This window comes from Ursus arctos, unplaced genomic scaffold (genome assembly GCF_023065955.2).
Source record: "Ursus arctos isolate Adak ecotype North America unplaced genomic scaffold, UrsArc2.0 scaffold_3, whole genome shotgun sequence".
In the NCBI taxonomy this organism is placed as follows: Eukaryota; Metazoa; Chordata; class Mammalia; order Carnivora; family Ursidae; genus Ursus; species Ursus arctos.
This window is the reverse complement of record NW_026622985.1, coordinates 31,898,880-31,918,133: the sequence shown is the minus strand read 5'-3', so window position 1 is coordinate 31,918,133 and position 19,254 is coordinate 31,898,880. Positions and strand designations below refer to the sequence as shown.

General features: G+C 41.0%; 1 protein-coding gene across 6 annotated transcripts in view; it reads right to left on the bottom strand.

The window, feature by feature from the left end:
• CDK14 (cyclin dependent kinase 14) overlaps positions 1-19,254 on the bottom strand; it is a 701,485-nt gene that overhangs the window by 554,677 nt on the left and 127,554 nt on the right. For 2 of the 6 annotated variants that reach the window (XM_026505249.4, XM_026505241.4), the window contains exon 1: positions 4,147-4,420. The exons of the other annotated variants lie outside the window; for them this stretch is intronic. In XM_026505249.4, coding sequence (XP_026361034.1) covers positions 4,147-4,237 — 91 coding nt within the window. In that variant the 5' untranslated portion in view covers positions 4,238-4,420. Of the gene's footprint in view, positions 1-4,146; positions 4,421-19,254 lie in introns of those variants that run through there. 6 annotated transcript variants of the gene reach the window in all.

Below are 19,254 nucleotides of genomic sequence, written 5' to 3'. Positions count from 1 at the left end.
TAATCAGATATTCTATTGAGTCCTCTGCTCAGACATCGCTTCCTCTAGAAAGCTTTCCATGATCTCACCAAGTGGTGTCCTTCCTATGTTCTCCAACAGCAAATTATGCTAATCTTCCTGGTAAAATCTGTCACCCTATATTGTCAGTGCCCATTCATTGGCCTGTATTCTCTTAAAGTCCTTGAGGACTGGTAACAGTGGCCACTGAATCTCAATGTCAGTTCAATATCTAGTATATATGAGGTACTCAATTATTTGTTGACTTAATGAGTCCTACCTCAATAGCAAAACCACAGCCTCTTACATTTTGAGACACACTAAAATTTTGGCATATGAAAACCATATACAATTTTCTCTTATGAAAGGATCACAGATATAAATTCCATTTCATAGTTTGCAAATTTAAATCTTCTGAAACTACATGGGTAGAGAACATGGTACCATATTTAAATTCTGTGCTTGAACTTTTACCCTTAAGAATGGACCTATCAAATGACAGCTGGACCCCAATTACACACTTACAGCACAACGTAACAAACCCCAAAATTCAGTGTAACCATAGCCTCTTCCTTTCCTTCAGTTCTCTCACAAGCTACATCTTTTAAAGAAATGGTATACGTGGGGTTCATCTCCCATATCACAGAGCATAAACTTCCTTTCTCTACAAGTTAATTCACGTAAGTGTGGAAAAATGCATTCAAATGAATATGAAGACATGCCAGTTTGACTTTAATCTTACATCAGATATTACAGAAAGTGTTCCTCCTCCTGGGCTATCATTCAAAAATTTAAAAAAGGAAAGAAAAGAGGAAAAGGATTTTAATATAAACTTTTTAACAACTAAGTTCCCATTTGTTGTTTTTTATGCTAACCACAAAAAAAAAAAGACAACTACAGTAGTTCCTAAATAAGTGAACTCACTGATACTATTTAGCAGAAAACGATAAACACTCACCACTGAAATCAGTGGATGACTTTGAAATTCAATTATACCCATCTTATAAAAGAACTGTAACTGTGTTATAGCCACTCTCTGGCAGATGTCATAAATTAGAGTGCTATGGCTTGAAAGTGAATGTGTTGTATTAGACCTTACACAATATAGTAATCTCAGATCAGCTGTATTTGGGATGGGTGGTGACAAAGTTGACATGATCATTCATGTGTGAATAAATTAAACATTAGCGTTATTAGTTTTATATAGTCAAAATTGTTAATAAACACTGACTATCACATACTTTCAAAAGTTGTCCTCATTTTCTATAGATGATTCACTTCTCATGGCTAAACAATGATACTTTATATTTTGCCATATTAACAAGCTACACTTTTGAATCATACCATAAAAGCAAAATAAAGTCAGTATGTTTATTTCAAAAGCCATCATAGACCGGTTACAGGGAATAAATATATTGAGATGTTGGATTATTTAACAAGAATAAACCGTTCACTCTTTGATCTCCTCATGAAGTACCAATGAACACAAGAGGAAGATGGGGGATAAACAGAGAAATGGGAAGGAAGAAAAACAGCCCCCAGTACTTTCTTCACATGTAACAGATACTGCACTAGGTATTTTATGTACCCTACCTGATTTAATCTCCACAACAACCTTGAGAAAATTTACATATGTGGACTCTGGAGTTTAGAGATATTCTGCTAGTTGCCCAAGGCACGCAGCAAGCTGGAAAAACAGGGTTCGAACCCAGACCAGACTAACTCCAAAACCCATCCTGTTTTTATACTGTAAAGTCAGTAGCCACTTCTTCCCCTCACTTCTCTTGCTTCCCACCTAGAAGATCAGTTATGTCAATATGATGTAACTACCAATAATGATAATAACACATCATGAACATATCTTGAGTCTGCACTACATACCACACAGGACACTATATGTGTTATTTCACTAAGTGCCAATAACAAAACTGAGTTGTACGTGAAAAACTGAAGCTCAGAAGTTGAGGGACCTGTCCAAGGTCACATAGGCTACAAGTGGCAAGATGGGAAATCCCCAGGGGTCTGACACACACAGCCCACACCCTTAGTCTATGTACCATGTAATTCCATACAGAGTAAAAACTCCATTCAATAGCCTGAAGCACCTGAAAATCTTTATATAATCAAATTGATTTTATTGCTTTTTAATTTTGCAAATAAAACATTAAGAAAATACACAGATAACAACGATTCATTTTTCTGTAATCCCATTTCCAATGTATGTCTTGGGTTTGCTATACAAGCATAACCACATAAAACCTCTTTATCTCCTTTTACAGTACTCCAGAATGAGAGTTACTATTCAGAATCATGATCCTCCATCAATACAAGAAATAATCAGTTATGCCCACTGCACTGTACTGTTTCTGAAAGGGAGGAAGTAAAATCTACTAGATCTTAAAAGATATTTTAACAAGTGTTGGAATCAAAAAGAGTTTCACGTTACTAAATCTCAGTAAGCTAGAAAATCCAATTAACTGTAATACCCTATTTGCCAGCATTGTAGTTAATCCAAATTTTACTGATTGTTGATCAAAATCTTGAAATTGCTTAAACATAAGGAATTTTTGTATTATTGTCCTTGGTTTCTTACTGAGATTCAACGGCAATGAATTATTTAACACAAAACTGGAAGGGCTCCAACAGAGTCATTAGCATTAGTAAATATACAGTTAATGTGTTTTAGAACAAGGCTTAATGGACTCCAGAACCCGCCTCTGTGATGGTTTGGGTCCCAGCCTGAACATTCTCCTTAAAAATGCACACCAACTCAACACCTAGCCCTCTCACATTCTTCTGGGCTTCAAACTTCATTTGCATGTAGGAACTCTTCATATGCATCCCTAAGTAAAAGTGAAACTGCAAATATCCAATACATGTAATAAGCAAAACCAGGATTAAATATTGGTTTCACACCATAACTTTACAGTCATTTGGGGAGAGATTTTGTATACCAATAGGAAATTTTAAGTTAAAGACAACAAAGAAAACTAGGCTAAATTTTCATCCATATTTTCTCTTACTTGAACAAACTTTGCATATTTTAGAGTGCACTTATAAAATGATTTTTAAAGGAAGGGATGGAAGGATGACTACAATACTCATACGCACCCCAGGGGTTTATTTTAAGGAATTAAGTACCTTATGCTTAATTTCCATTAACACGTTCATTAACATGGATGACATGTTAAACAAGTGAAACAAAGGCTAGAAGGCTTCTTAGGGAATCTAAGGGGCTATTTTTAGTGCTTGTATGAATCTCTTGCTGAAAACAGTTACCTATATAAATGAAAGTTATAATGTTAGAGGAAGCAGCTACCGTCTTAAGGTTAAAAGGGGTTTTCTGTGGCCAACCCTAAAAAGCTAACAAACCCATTCCACATAATACTGTTGTCACCCTGTTACAGTCTGTGACATGGATTTATTCTTAAATGTCCTAAACATTTCTCAGTCGGTTTTTATTTGTCGATCAGTTGGTTGGTTGGCTGGTTTAAAGACAATAGCTCCGGAGCTCTAGTAAATGTAAGAAGTTCGGGAGACTTATTCCTCAATGTTCAGAGAAGTTCACAGAGCGCATTTATCTGCTGCAAGGGAAAGATTCAGAGAGCTCAAGACGGAACAGCCAAATCTCGCTTTCGAGGACCCGAAGTACCGAACAAAAGGTCCCAAGGTATCTGTCCCACTTCCCTTTAGGTTGGATGTGTTGAACAATACCAAGGCACAGCTCAACGTCTCACCAATTTCCAAAGCGAAATTACTGACTAAACACCACAGAGCAAAGTCTGCGCGCGAACAAATAACGAGTGACCTAGGCGGCCGCGCAGCCGGGTGCGCAGCGGGGTCTGGGGCGTCCCATCGCCTGTCCACCGCGGGCGCGAAAGCCCGAGCGCTAGTGGTGAGGAGACGGAACCCAAACTGTAGGCTTAGGATCATCCACAAATGAACCCCCAGATCCTGAGGAAGAGGGGTGTCTCTCCTTTCCACTGTCGCCCTCCCCCCAGGTCCGGGCACTGCTCCCTCCACCGTCCACCCGCAGCGCACCCCACGCCAGCCCCGGGCGGCCGCTGCATTGGTGGTGCCAGAAGCGCGGGGAGGAGGAGCAGGCGCCGGGGGGGACCGGCCGGGTGCCCGGGGCAGCAAGCCACTCACCAATGCGGCTGAAACTCTCCGACAAAGTTCTCCGCAACTTCTTCATCTTGCCGATCTTCTCCGCCGGCTGCGGCTCAATGAGGTCGCACATCTGGGCGACGCGGGGCTCCGGCAACTTCCCCAAACTGGTCCTGAGCGGAGCGCAGACAACGGCGAGGGCGCGCGGCAAGGAGAAGGCGGTGCCTCCTCCTTCCCTCCTCCTCCTCCTCCACCACCACCACCACCACCACCTCCTCCTCCTCTGGCCAGGAGGCGACGCGCTGGGCTCGGGAGGCGAGTGGCGAGCTGCAGGCTCCGCTAGGGCCTGGGCCTCGGCTGAGCGGGCGGGGGCGTTCTACGTGGTGCCGGGGGCGGCCGCCATCGCCGCCGCCGCGGTGGCCCCGCGCCGCGCTGCCGCCGCCCGGCTCATTTTCCCTCCTTTGTAACCGAGAGCGGCGCGGCCGGCGGCCGGCAGTGGTAGCGGCGCGGCCGGAGGCGGGGCGGGGACGGGCTGGGAACAAGGTGCGGGAGCCGGGGGTCGCCGAGTGCGCGGGGCACAGGCGGGGAGAAGTTCTCAGCCCCGAGTTTCGGGCACACGGGATAAAGAGCTGCGGCGCGGAGCGGCCACCCGCCCCGCCCTCAGCGCCCCTCCCGCCGCCTCCGCCCCGCCTTCCCTGGGCAAAAGACCCCAGGCGCGGGACCCCAGCGCGACCTCGGCTCCCAGGCTCGGAGTCCGCGTTGTCTTCTGGCCTCTCAGCCCGGCTCGCGCCCCCGCGGCGCCCCCTCCCGGCCGCCCCCGCGCGCCTCCCCCCGGCCCTCCCCGCCCCGCCCGCGCGCTCCAGGACCGGGGCCGGCGGCGGGCCTCGAACAGGCAGGGCTGGGAATGGGCCGCGGCTGGGGACTCTGTCTCACGCTGTGGGGAGGCCACCCAAAGGGAACGCTCTGGGTCTCAGTCATTTATCTGAGTGGTTTTCTCGTTGCCACGAACGCGTGTGAAAAGAGCGAGGAGTTGGGGGGAGGGGGTGGCCGCCACCACTGCCTCTGGGTCCGGGGAATGGAAAGGCTTGGAGGACCATTCAGGTTTGACGGTGACTTTTTTTTCCAGTTTTGCCAGGGAGGCTGTGAAGTGAAAGATCCAAAGGGAAAAGTGAGCTCGTTTTTCAGGGGTCAAGTGCAAAGGTAGAAGCGTCAACTGTAACCCCCCAAGGCAGGGCTAGTGCTGTTTCCTTCACGCCCCTGTCGCTCTGAGTGACTGATGGGGATACAGATGTAGCTAATTTCTGATATGCACACCCAGTTCCATAATAAATAGCAAACAAGTCCTTCGTCTCTACCAGTTTTAGAATATATTTCCAAATTCGAAGACTTGGAGGTCAAAAAGATTCTGACCTCCTCTTCCCCTCCTCAAAAAATAAAATTTAAAAAGGAGGGGTTTGAGGGAGGCTTTATAAAATCCCAGAACAAACAGTTCAGGCAGCAAACGCACCTCGTCTTCATTCTATTAAAACGTGGTGCAGCGAGCGCTCCAAACGTCAGTCTCCCAGGGGAGAGAGAAGGAAGATGGGGGAGGGCCTGAATGTTGATTTGGGGCCAGCAAACTTCTTATGAATAGAAATTTAGTAATCTTGAGTCATCTGGCTATGTAAGTAATAAGGGCTTGTGAGCGTGTGACAATGCTGTTTGGTTTAAAGGAAGTTTTGGGGAGTTTGTGTTTTGTTAAAAGATTTTTATCTTAAAACAAAAACTAGCCCCCTGCCTTCCTTAAATTGTGAGGTAGAACACTTCGATTTGTTCTGCTCTGCACTGAGCGCATTATAGGGTCTTGATAGATTGCTGCTGATAAAAGACAGGAAGTCAAGCCAAATGGAGAGCAAAGGAGGGTGGGGAATTCATCAAGAAAGTCAGTATGAGTTAAAATGCAAGGATGTTGGGTCCTAGTGACCATATTTAGATATTACAGACAGCACCAAGTATGTTCTCAGACAGGAAAAAGTTTGACTTTTACCACTTCCTGGGGTTAGTTAGGGAGAAAGTTAGCAGCAGCTGTTAATGAAAAGACAAAAAGCAACCAATCAAAATACTGATGGGTTCTATCTATCAGTCAACAAAGATCAAATAGTTATTATTTTAATAAATTTTGACTACAGGACCCCTGGCTGGCTCAGTCGGTGAAGCGTTTGCCTTCGGCTCAGGTCATGATCCCAGGGTCTTGGAATGGAGCCCCAGGTCAGGCTCTCTGCTCAGCGTGGAGCCTGCTTCTCCCTCCCCTCTGCCTGCCGCTTCCCCTGCTTGCGCTCTCTTTCCCTGTCAAATAAATAAATAAATCTTTTTTAAAAATTAAAAAATAAACTTTGACTACTATTTGTCTGTGGCTGTCCTATTCACTCTGACAGTGACTATTTCATACAGGTAGATACACATACAGATATAGATTCTCCACTTAACATCCCCAGTATTTAATATTTCCAACTTTTTAAAAGGTCAGCTTCTGCTTGAGTAAATCATGGTATATCCATACAAAGGTACAATAGGTAAACATTTTTTAAATGAGATAAATCAGTATTATTGATGTATAAATATGTCTAGGGTAAGTGAATAAAAAGCATATTAATCATTAACTCATTTGTGGGGGCAAAATATACTTATGTTTCTATGTACATAGAAAATTTCTCTTAAAAAAAGAACAAAGGGGCACCTGGGTAGTTCAGGGTTAAGCATCTGATTCTTGATTTCAGCTCAGGCCATGATCTCAGGGTCATGCAGGGCTCTGCACTCATCATGAAATCCCCCTTAAGAGTCTCTCTCTCCCCCTCTCCTTCTGTCCCTTCCCCCACTTGTGCACAGGCGCTCACTTTCTCTCTCTCTCTCTCTCTCTCTCTCAAATAAATAAAATCTTAAATAAATAAATAAATAAATAAATAAATAAATAAACAAGCTAAAGGAACAAAGAACTGTTAAGTGTGCATACCCAGAATAGTATGTTCCCTTTGCCCTTTATACCTTTATGTATAATTTGAATATTTTACCCAAAGAATGCATTACTTATAAATACTAATAGAAATACTAATTTAAAACATAAAAGTAATATTTACTTCATTTTTATCTACCCCACTCCAAAACTTCAGCTTTCCCACCTCCAAAAAGACTTCACCTAATCACAATAGTGTACCTAACAGGAGAGACAGTAATGGACCAAATAAACCTTGTCAAATATGAATAACCAACTTTCCATTATATGCTTAACAACTTCCTTCACTGGTTATATATTAAAATGGTTAATTTTGCAAGAAACGCATGACACAAAGAAGAAAATTTTTAACTGGATGCTTTTAAAATGTCAACACTTATAGGATTCAACTCTTTACACAGTTACTTGTTTCGCATATGTCTTCGTCCTAGATTGTAAGTTCACTGAGGGCAGGGACCCTACATACAAAAAGTACGATGTCTATTTCAGAGTGGTTGTAAATTAAATGTCAAATGAACATGGAATGTGTTGCTGCCACTGGGAAGTGATGTGTTATCCTCAGAAACAAAGATGACTACCCAGCATCTGTGTGGCATATGTGTTTTCAGTGGGAGAATGGACCTGTGCCAGTTCTCCATCCAAACCTCTGGTTCACAAGGTTATAGTTTTGGTTGGCCTGAATTAAAGGTGCAGAATCTCAACATTTGCTGCAACATGGACGGGATTGGAGGAGATAATGCTAAGTGAAATAAGTCAAGCAGAGAAAGACAATTATCATATGGTTTCACTCATTTATGGAACATAAGAAGTGGGAAGACCGGTAGGAGAAGGAAGGGAAGAATGAAAGGGGGGGTAAAGAGAAGGGGGAATGAACCATGAGAGACTATGGACTCTGGGAAACAAACTGAGGGCTTCAGAGGGAAGGGGGTAGGGGACTGGGATAGGCTGGTGGTGGGTATTAAGGTATTGCATGGTGCACTGGGTGTTATACGCAAGTAATGAATCATGGAACTTTACATCAAAAACTAGGGATGTACTGTATGGTGACTAACATAATATAATAAAAAAATTATTAAATTAAAAAAATAAATAAATAAATAAAGGTGCAGAATCTGAATATAAACAGATAAGCTTACCTAGATGCTAAACCCAGCATGGGTTGACCTTCAACGAACTCATCAATTAAAGCATGCATATGTATTAATTAGACCTTGAGTAACAGCAACAGTGGCTGGAGATGCACCACTCACAGGTTCTAGATCCAACTCTAAGTGTTGTGTGGCCTTAGATCTAAGTGATTTACCCACTTTCTTATCTATAAAATGAGGGGCTTGAACTAGATGACCTCTAAGGGCATTTCATAGCTGCAAAATTCTGATTTTAAGTTGAATGGTGAAATTTTTCCTCTCCCAGCTCATATACAAGATAGATATATTAATGAGGAGTAATTAACATGCAAATAAGATGGATGAAGACCATCAACAGAAATTATGTGAAATTTAACTTAAGATACGGTATTTCTAGTTCTGTTATACATAAATTATGCTTTTATTATAAATGAATCTTGTCCATATAAGAAAAATAGCAGGCTAATATGCTGGCAGTAAATTTTAAGGGAATGAATCCTAATCCAAATAAGATGAAATATAGAGGATTTGATTAGAATCTAGAATCCAGCAAAAGCAGAAACAGATTTACTGATCTGGAACAGTATGAAAAGATATTATCAGTAAAAATTAATCCACGAAAACAAGGATACCAAGTACGTGAGGCATAGAGTTGAAAAGTGAAGTTAAAGAGAGAAAATGTATGTTTATTAATGTAAAATTTTAGAATTTAGCCAAAGGGTAAATATTAAGACATACAAGCAGGTTATAATTATTGAAGTGGGAGAAATCTGCATAATTAAATATCCTCTTAGAAATCTAAACAGTCACCCTAGTTAATTATTTTTAGGATCGAATATTATCCTCCTTTTTTGAACACATCCAGCAGGAACGGAAGTAGCACAAGGTTAAGTGACTTATACCAAGTTCCCAGTGAGTCATCAGTGAAACTGGTACATGGAATCCAAAACTCTTGTCACGAACTTTCATGTTCCAATTGTTGGATAATGTCTAGCCTAAAGGGCTCCTGTTTTTGTTTTTTTGTTTTGACATAGAGCAAATTAAAATAAAAAGGGGGAGGAAAATGGAAGTTTGCAGAAACCAGGGTATTCACACTCATATAAATAGAGCCCGCCCCCAACTTTCCCCAACCCTGTTCTATCAGCCATCCATTGCCTAGTGACTCCTAATTTCAATCCTTTTCACATTTACAGAATCACTCACTGTTGCCACAAACCTCCAGGCTTGTGCAGAAATCAAACCTACATTTGTCTAATCGTTTTGTAAGTAATTCTATATTTGTTCATCGTATATTCAAGAGACCTAGGGACCTAAGTAATTGATCTACTTGCAAATGGTGTAGTAAGAACAAAGAAGCTGCCAAAACATCCAAATGATGTCAAGTATAAAGTAGCTCAGAATAGTTTTGAAGAAAATAAACTACCAGGGTCAAAGCATGCATTGAAATACTGGTAAATTGCCCTGTCCTATTTAAACCATGCTTAAATAAATGATAACGTTACCTCATTCCTGTTTTCCATTATTATATAATTTGTACAATGGAAGTCCATATAAGAAAATACCAACCACCATTTCTAATGAAGATACAAGTCTTAATTAGGCCTTGTGGTGTTATTTGTGTGTGTTATAGATGTGTCATTAAGAAAGGGTCCCCATTTACGACTGTCATCCATTTCAATGCATCATGTTCCACATCCATCAGAATTAAATTTCAGGGACCAGTCCTGTAATTGAACTCTAGATATGGATGTGAAAGTGGTCAGAAGCTAATGCTTTAGGGAATCAAAATCTTATGCCTTTTGGTCAGTCCAGACAAGTCCTATTAGGGGCAATGAAGTTCAGAAATGAAGCTCTTCTATCAAAAACATCCTAATATTTCTTTCCAAGGCCCTTGACAGTTCATCTGTGTTCACATGCCTATTTCTTTTTTTTTTTTTAAGATTTTATTTATTTATTTGACAGAGATAGAGACAGCCAGCGAAAGAGGGAACACAGGCAGGGCGAGTGGGAGAGGAAGAAGCAGGCTCATAGCAGAGGAGCCTGATGTGGGGCTCGATCCCACAACGCCAGGATCATGCCCTGAGCCGAAGGCAGATGCTCAACCGCTGTGCCACCCAGGCGCCCCAACATGCCTATTTCTTTAAAGATTTTATTTATTTACTTGAGAGAGAGAGCACGAGTGGAGAGAGGTAGCAGGAGAGGGGCAGATGGGCAGAGGGAAGCAGGCTCCCCGCTGGGCAGGGAGCCCAATGCAGGGCTCGATCCCAGGACCCTGGGATCATGACTTGAGCCAAAGTCAGAGGCTTAACCCACTGAGCCACCCAGGTGCCCCTCACATGCCTATTCTAATCAAGTGCTTACAAGCCAGAAAAAGTGTGCATAGGATAATTATATTGATGGTATCATCAGACATACACATTCGCTAGCTAAACTCACTATTTATTATTTTTAAACGTAATTAACATACTTATGGCTTTATAATGGGCTACAGATTGATGATCTCATTTTAACCTATGCTACTCTAAGAGACATTATCATTATCACTATGTTACACAAGTGAATGGGCCTAGAGATGCCAAGAGACCATCCCCAAGATCATCACATAGCATCCAGTTTTAGATTGAGACACAGTTTGGTTACCAAAATCTTTTCTTTTATAAAACATTTTTGTAGCATGCTATATGACATTTTCTTTTTCTTTTGCTATACTTTGGGTATAATTAGGGTTGTCCCTCTTGTATAGAAAGGAACTATTCTGGAGCAGAGAGAGTTCAAAAAACCAGCCAAACTCAAGCAGGTTAGTGGATGGATCAAAGCTCCTAAATTCCAGTGCTGTATTTTGCTTTTTCCTACCTTAAGGGAAATATTAAAAGTATGGTATTGAAAGATAATACAACTGACTTTCAAAAAGAGGCTCCTTTCTACCTCAATCGGTGTTTATAAATGAACTAAATATTCTAAAACAATCACTTGTTGAGCCATTGCAACATGTGTCAGAATAATGGATTAATAAAATGTAATTTGGTCATAACCAATATTTAATACAATATTCACCACCTATGAGGATGAGTCATATCAAAATTACTTGGTGTCTGGGGCACCTGGGTGGCTCAGTCCATTAAGCCTCTGCCTTCAGCTCAGGTCATGATCCTGGAGTCCTGGGATCAAGTCTCGCATTGGGCTCCTTGCTCAGCAGGGAGCCTGCTTCTTCCTCTCCCTCTGCCATTACTCCCTGCTTGTTCCCTCCCTCTCTCTCTCTCTCTCTCTATCGGTCAAATAAATAAATAAAATATTTTTTAAAAATTAAAAAATTACTTGGTGTCTTATTCTGTTTGGGCTGCTATAAATGGAATATCATAGACTGGGTGGCTTTTAAACAACAGAAATTTATTTCCCACAATTCTGGAGGCTGAAAGTCTGAGATCAGGAAGCCATCACGGGTGACTTCAGGTAAGAACTCTCTTCCAGGTTGGAGACTGTCACCTTCTCACTGTCGTTCTCACATTGCAGGAGGTGTGAGGGAGCTCCCTGGGAAATGTTTTAGAAAGGCACTAATCTCATTCATGAGAGCTTCACCCTCATAATCTAATCATCTCCCAAAGATCCTCCAAATACCATCACACTGGGGATTAAGTTTCAACATATGAATTTGGGGGGGACACAAACATTCCGTCTGTAACACTAGGGAAGTATTTTCAAAGGATCATTCTAGAACATCCTAGGCAGGGACTGGAGAGGCAGGAGGAGGAAAGGGCACGTATAGATTGAAAAAGACTCCAAGATGATTCTTGCACAACCCGCATCAAGTAAGAATCATTGATTTAGTCCCTTAAATAACAATATGATGGTAGTTATTTGATGAAAATCAGATAAAGAAGACCACATAGAAATATTCATGGAGGTGCACCTGGGTAGTGCAGTCGTTAAGCGTCTGCCTTCGGCTCAGAGAGTGATCCCGGCGTTCCAGGATCTAGTCCCATATCGGGCTCCTCCGCTGGGAGCCTGCTTCTTCCTCTCCCACTCCCCCTGCTTGTGTTCCCTCTCTCGCTGGCTGTTTCTCTGTCACATAAATAAATAAAATCTTTTTTAAAAAAATATTCATGGAGCATAAAAGACAGGAAGGTTGGAGAGGCAACATCCCAGGTGTGTTTCAAGTGGTAAAAAAGAAAACAGGGTTAGGAGCCAGAAGATATTCTCAGTTCCAGAACCTTCTGTAATGACCTATATAGCATCACCAATCCTCTGCTTTCTCAGTTGTGAAGAAATAGACAATTATCCTGGTCCTTTCCACCTACAAATTTAAGAGATCATCATCTCCTTTTCCTAATCAAGTATATTTAATTTCTTCTCATTGCAAACCAAGAAAAAAGAGATTGGCTGATAGACTTGAACAGAAAGGATTGAGAGAATCGGTTTCCAGTACTATCTCTACTTTCTTATCATAAGCAAGTAATTTCACTTGTCTTTATTTGTATAATTATCAAATGTTTCGTTTTTTATTTTGTTTTCAAGTTTCTGTTTAAGTTCCACTGTATTATTAGTTTCAGGTGTAGAATTTAGTGATTCATCACTTACATACATCACCCAGTGCTCATCACACCAAGTGCCCCCCTTAATCCCCACCACCTACTTCACCCATCCCCCTGCCCTCCTCTCCTCTGATAACCATCTGTTTGTTCTCTGTAGTTTAGAGTCTGTTTCTTGGTCAAATGCATTTTGACACCTACTATGTCCCAGGCACTGTGCTAAGAGCCGAGATACTGCAGTGAAAGAGCTGGAGCATAGTCACAGGCCCTGCCTGCACAGAGTTTGTAGACTAGGGAGGAAAAATAAACGATGACCCATTTTAAAACAGAGGAAGAACTGGGTGCTATCGATACCATACAATAAGGAGATTTCTCCTTAATCCGAGGCTCAAACGTGTCCACCTTGAGCAATCTCAGCTAAACTGAGCCTTGAAGGATCCATACAAAGACTTAGGTGGCACGCAGGAGTTCCTGGCAGAGGGATCAGCACTTGGGGCCTGATGAAAAAGGAAGAACACAGTGCATTCAAGAAACTGAAAGGCAGTTTGAGTATAAAATGGATATGGAATAGTCTGGTGAATTTGACAAGGACCAAAAAGTAGACACTTTAGTGATCATACAGTAAAGGCTATGTATGCTTTAACTACTGTTAGAAATGTTAGACCACACTCATGTTATTTTCTGTTCCTCTTGATAATCCACAAAATCATAGTGAATGGATTTTTTTTTTTTTTAAGTGGAGCCTAACGGGGAGCTTGAACTCATAACCCTAAGATCAAGACCTGAGCTGGGATCAAGAGTCAGATCCTTAACTGACTGAACCATGAATGGTTTGAATGGATTTTTTTTTTTAAGCAAAAGTCCACAAGCACATAGATAATAAAAGAAGAAACAGCACCTAAACAATTTTGGAAGCTGGAAAACTCATAATTGAGTAGTTACTGACTTGGCAGCCCCAAGAAGGCTTAACCCTAAGCCAGCAGTTGGCAGGGTTGACAGGCAACCTACTGAAGGTTTATAACCGAATGTCAAGATGGCTAACATTCTTTCCTCACTTTCTTTCCATGGTTCTGACCAACTGATTGCCCTACAGTGAAACCCACAGTTTCCAGGCCCAACCATGTAGGTTGAGTTTGCCTAAAACTCTTTAGTACCTGTCTCCTAGATTTGGGCAGACAGCCAAAAATCTCCAGACAGCTGATGGAATATTCTAATAAGAAAGAGGCCAAAACTAACATAGAAAAGCAACCAGGAAGGGATGTCTGGGTGGCTCAGTCAGTTAAGTGTCTGCCTTTGGCTCAGGTCGTGATCACAGGGTCCTAGGATGGACCTTGCTCAGTGGGGAGCCTGCTTCTTTCTTGGCCTGCCCCTCTGCCTGCTTGTACTCTCTCTCACTCTCTGACAAATAAATAAACTTGTAAAAAAGAAAAGAAAAATAAAAAGAAAAGAAAAACAACCAGGGAGAAATAAAGACTATGCAGGAGAGGGGATAAAAACCTATTAGTAATATCTTTAAAGATTCAAAGATAGTGAAATAGTATAAGATATTGCAATCGTTAGATAAGAACTGGATGCTACAAATGTTTTTTCTTGGTTTTGTTTTTGTTTAAAGATTTATTTATTTATTTGAGTCAGGAGGGGGGAAGGGCAGAGGAAGAGGGAGAGAAGCAGAGTACCGGCTGAGCACAGAGCCCAACTCAGGTCTTGAGTTCATGACCCCAAGATCATGACGTGAGCCAAAATCAAGAGTTGGATGATTAACCAACTAAGCCACCCAAGCGACTCTGGATGTTATAAATGTTTTTAAAAGTAGCAGCCAGAGGGGAAAATGAATTCTTTGATATAAAAATATCATAGTATAAAAGAAAACTTCAAATGAAGGCTTAAAACATAAAGATGAGGAACTATAACAGGAAGTAAAACAAAAAGATGGAAAGAGAAGAAGAGATTTTTTTAAAATGAGAAAGGTACAAACTAGTCCAGGAAGTTCAATATCTGATAATGGGAGTTCTAGAAAGAGAGAATGGAGAAAATGGAGAGGGGAAATTATCAACAAACAACAATTTGAGAAAATTTCCTGGAATGAAAGGACATGACTTCCCAAATTGAAAGAGCCTTTTGAGCTCCCAAGAAGTTGATGAAAACAAACCTACACGGAGACACATTATGAAATTGCAAAACCTACTGCGGTATTAGAATATTTGAAAACTTCCAGAAAAGAAAAAAAACAGGATCTAAAAAGAATTAGGGACCCAAACGGCTTCAGACCTCTCAAATGCCACACTGGATGCTAGAAAATAGTAGAAGAAAGTAACTTACAATGTAGAGTTCCCCAATCAAATTATTAATCGAGTGGAAAGGCAGAATATACATTTTCAGACATGAAAGATCAAAAATGTTGCTTCATAGGTCCATTTCTCAGGAAGCTATCCAAGGATCTGTTCAACCAAAATAAGAAAAGAGAAACCAGAATCCAGGAAATGAGATTCCAATACATGAGAAAGACAGGATGATGGTGAATGGAAAAATCTTAGACCATGGCTCTAAAGGAAATTTGAAGATGAACCCATCTGGTGGACTGGAGCAGGGCATAGGCCCCAGGAGAAAGATCATCAAGAAAATGACAAGGATAAAATATCTGGCATTTAAAGTATGTTGAGGGAAATTTTACAAAATCAAGGGTGTGGGCAGTTTGGGGATGTATTAATGATAAAGGTGTAGAAAGTACATAGATCAGTCTGCCCAGAGGTAGGCAGGATCGCCACTCAGGAATTTATTTGAGTGTCCAGACACATGACACAATGCACCCACCAGTGAATATAAATGAAGTATATTTAGGACTAACACTAAGCTTGGGGTTCCCAGCAGGCAAAGGGTTCCTTCAGGATTCTGGTGAGAGAATGAACAAAGGGCTAGGAGTGGTCTAGGGCTTTGATTGTGGTTAAAAGGTAGAGTCAGCATGGTGGGGATTCCACCTAACATGGGTTCGAACCTGCGCTATATTTGAAATTCTCATCGACTCTAAGAGGTAAAAACCTACATAGGTCTTCTTCTCTTGGTTGCCCAGATATGGGGGAGATAGGAAATGAGGGGTAGAGATTGAAAATTGTCAACAAACATCAAAATGGAGTCAAGCCTCTTATTACAAAAACCAAGTTACAGGGGGAGAAAAGACAGTAATTAACCCAAGAAAAAAGCAAAAAATTATACAGGAAAAGATAAATATTCATAGCTTAGTATACACTATGATTTATGAAGCCCTATCAGTGCAAATACTAAATGTAATATAATTAAGTTATAGCCACACTGAGAAGATGAGGAATGGGAAGTGTTTATGTATATGGTAAGTACTATAGGGGTTGGTGCAAATAAGCTGAATCTTCAATGTCTAGAGTTGGAAGTCACTTAATTTTTTTTTTAATGGCAATATAAACATGTTCTTGAGAGGTACAGAAACGATTCCAAAGGAGTCAGGTAAAATAATTGATACTGGTTGCCTCTTGGGAGCTGAAACATAAGAGATGATGTACACTAATGTGGGAGAGGGTATGTTGGAGGACTGCTGTTTTGTTCATTTGTAACAAGTATGTGTGTATAACTTTTGAACATACATAATTAAATCCCGCCAAATTTCACTTTATCCTTAAAGGCAATGGGGAGCTATGTATCACCTTGCAGCTCTAAGCAAGGAGGCTCTGGGCAGGATAGTGAGATCGAATTTGCATATTATTAGGATTACTCCAGTTATTTTGTAGAAAATTAGAGGGAGGAAAGAATGGATACAGAGTTGTCTATTAGAAACCTTAATCCAGGCTGGAATCTAGACAGGAAGTGACGTTGGCCTGGATTCCAGTATGACAACAGGAGAAGGTAAAAGACAGATTTGTGAGTACTTTGTGAATGATTGGACTGTGGTCTGGAAGAGGGAGGACTCAAGACTGATACTGCATTTGCTGGTTTAGACAAGAGGTGGGTGGGGGGCCATTGATTAAGATAGCACACCCATAAGAGGAGCAGTTTTGGTGGAAAAGGAATGATTCCAGTACTGGATATCCAAGAAGAATGGCTGTAAGACCACTGTGGATATGGACCTAGAGCTCAGAAGTGAAAATTGAGCTGGAGATGTAGATTTGGAATCAGCAGCAGAAAAATGACAATTGAAATCATAGGAGTGGTTGAGATTGTTCAGGGAGTAGGTGTAATCAGCATCAAAAGCAGAGCCTGGAGGAACATAAACAAGGGACTAGGAAGAGGAGTCGGCAGAGGGAAGTGAGAGAGAACAAGCAGAGAAGCAGTAGGAAGGCCCATGCACTATGGGAGTCAGAGAAAATGTTTGACAGTATCCAATGGAGTTAAAAGGGCATCAGAGTTAGAAATGGGAACACAGGCTTTGCAGAGGCAAAGAGAAAGGAATGTTAGTAACCTTGACAAAAGCCATGTCTCTGGAGCAGTGGGGTAGGTTGAGGGATGCATTGAGCCAAGGCACTCATTTTAATCTGTATTTAATAGATAATAATGGGAAATTTTCTTGAGTCCTTACTACAGGCCAGATACTGTATTAGGTACTTTATATACCTTATCTCCTTTAATCCACAAAACCAAATATCATTTCTATGAAATAGATGCTATTATTAACATCCTCATTTTTCAGATGAGGAAGCTGAAGTTTAAAGTTAAGTGATTACTCAAAAGAATAGAGATAGTAAGCAGACAAGCTGGAATTTGATCTCAAGGAGTCTAACCCTAGAATGTACACCCTTAAACATTATACTATACCCTCTAAGTAATCTGCCATAAATAACACCATTCACTCAACAAACCTGCTGTGTTCCAGATACTATTCCAGGTGCTAGTGATCCAACAGCGTATAAAGCAATGCCCTTGACCTCACAGAACTTAGCCTTCTATTGGAGGAGATAGTAAACAAATGTAAAAATTCATGCATATTTTCAGAACTTAGTGTAATGAACACTAAGAAAGCAGGATAAGTTGCTGGAGAATGGCTAGAGAAAATTGCCATTTTAGATCGTAGGTCTTCCCAAGATGACATTTTGGCAAAAACTTGAATAAATTCATTGACTAAGCCATGAGAAGATGCATTCCAGAATGAGGGAGGAGGAAGTGCCACCATCTGAGGTAGGGCAGAGGCAGGAATGGGTGCAGCAAGATCAAGGGGAAACTGGTAAGCCATAAAATTGGTAAGGGAGGTGGGGCTGCACCATGTTCTGCCTCATAGATAAGAGGTTAACTGCTGTTCTAATAGTGATGGGAAGACGTATCTGGGTGGCTCAGTCGGTTAAGCGTCCGCCTTCAGCTCAGGTCGTGATCCTGGGGTCCTGGGATCAGCCCCATGTCAGGCTTCCTGCTCAGTGGGGAATCTGCTTCTCCCTCTCCTTCTGCCCCATTCCCCCCCCCCATGTTTGTTCTCTCTCTCACTCAAATAAATAAGATCTTTAAAAAAAAAAAAGGAGTGATGGGAAGTCTTGGAAGGATTTTGAACAGGACAGTGATAAACTCTTACTCACATTTTATTAGCTTGCAACAGAGCCCAGACTTTGAATCCTGTGACCATCATCCTTTCCATTATTCTCTAGAATTGAGATACCGTATGGCTACCACTTGAAATGCACCCAATCCAAACTGACATGTATTCGAAGTGTTAAATACACACCAGATTTCAAAGCCTTGGTACCAACAAAAGAATGAAATAGATCTCATAAACCATTGCTTATATTCATTGTATGTTGATATGATAGTATTTTAGATGTATGAGGTTAAATAAAACATAATATTCAGATTAATTTCACCTATTTATTTTACCTTTTTAAAAAATGTAGGTACTAGAAAATTTTAAATCTCATACATGGCTTGTGTTATATTTTTATTAGACAGCCCTGGTCTAGACAACTTCCCTTCTGCTCTCAGCTTCATAATCCAATGAAGACAAATGAAATAACTTGTGTAGGGCATTTTGAGTTTTCTTAAGGAAACGCATTATGTAACAACAAGATAAATTATTGAGGATGATAGTCAGCCAAAAAAATGTACCATTCTTTGTAGGCCAAAGATAATGTTACTGACTTGGTTGTGGTTTTGTGTTGTTTTTCCAACAGTGGTGATGAGTTTGCACAAAATCATCTGTAATGCTTCTCTCCCCACCCATTCCACCCCCTCCCTATGCTCCCTTATGACCGAAACAGCATGTTTTTTAAATACCTGGCACAGGTTAAGAATGCAGTTCTCCGCCACAGAAATTTTTCTCTGTGCAAAGCATTCAGTCCCATATAGGTTTGAACCTCAGCCTATTTAACGTAAAATTCTAATCGTCTGTTCTACTCGGGCAAGCAGTTTCCAAATGTCAGTAATCACATCTATCATTATAATTACTGAATGCTCTTGGTTCTCTTGTACTTAATTCAAAATATGGTCAATCAGAATGTACTTTTAGTGAAAAAATTTACACACAGGTTTTGACCAAGAAATTTGTTTTTGTGAATTTGTATCTGTG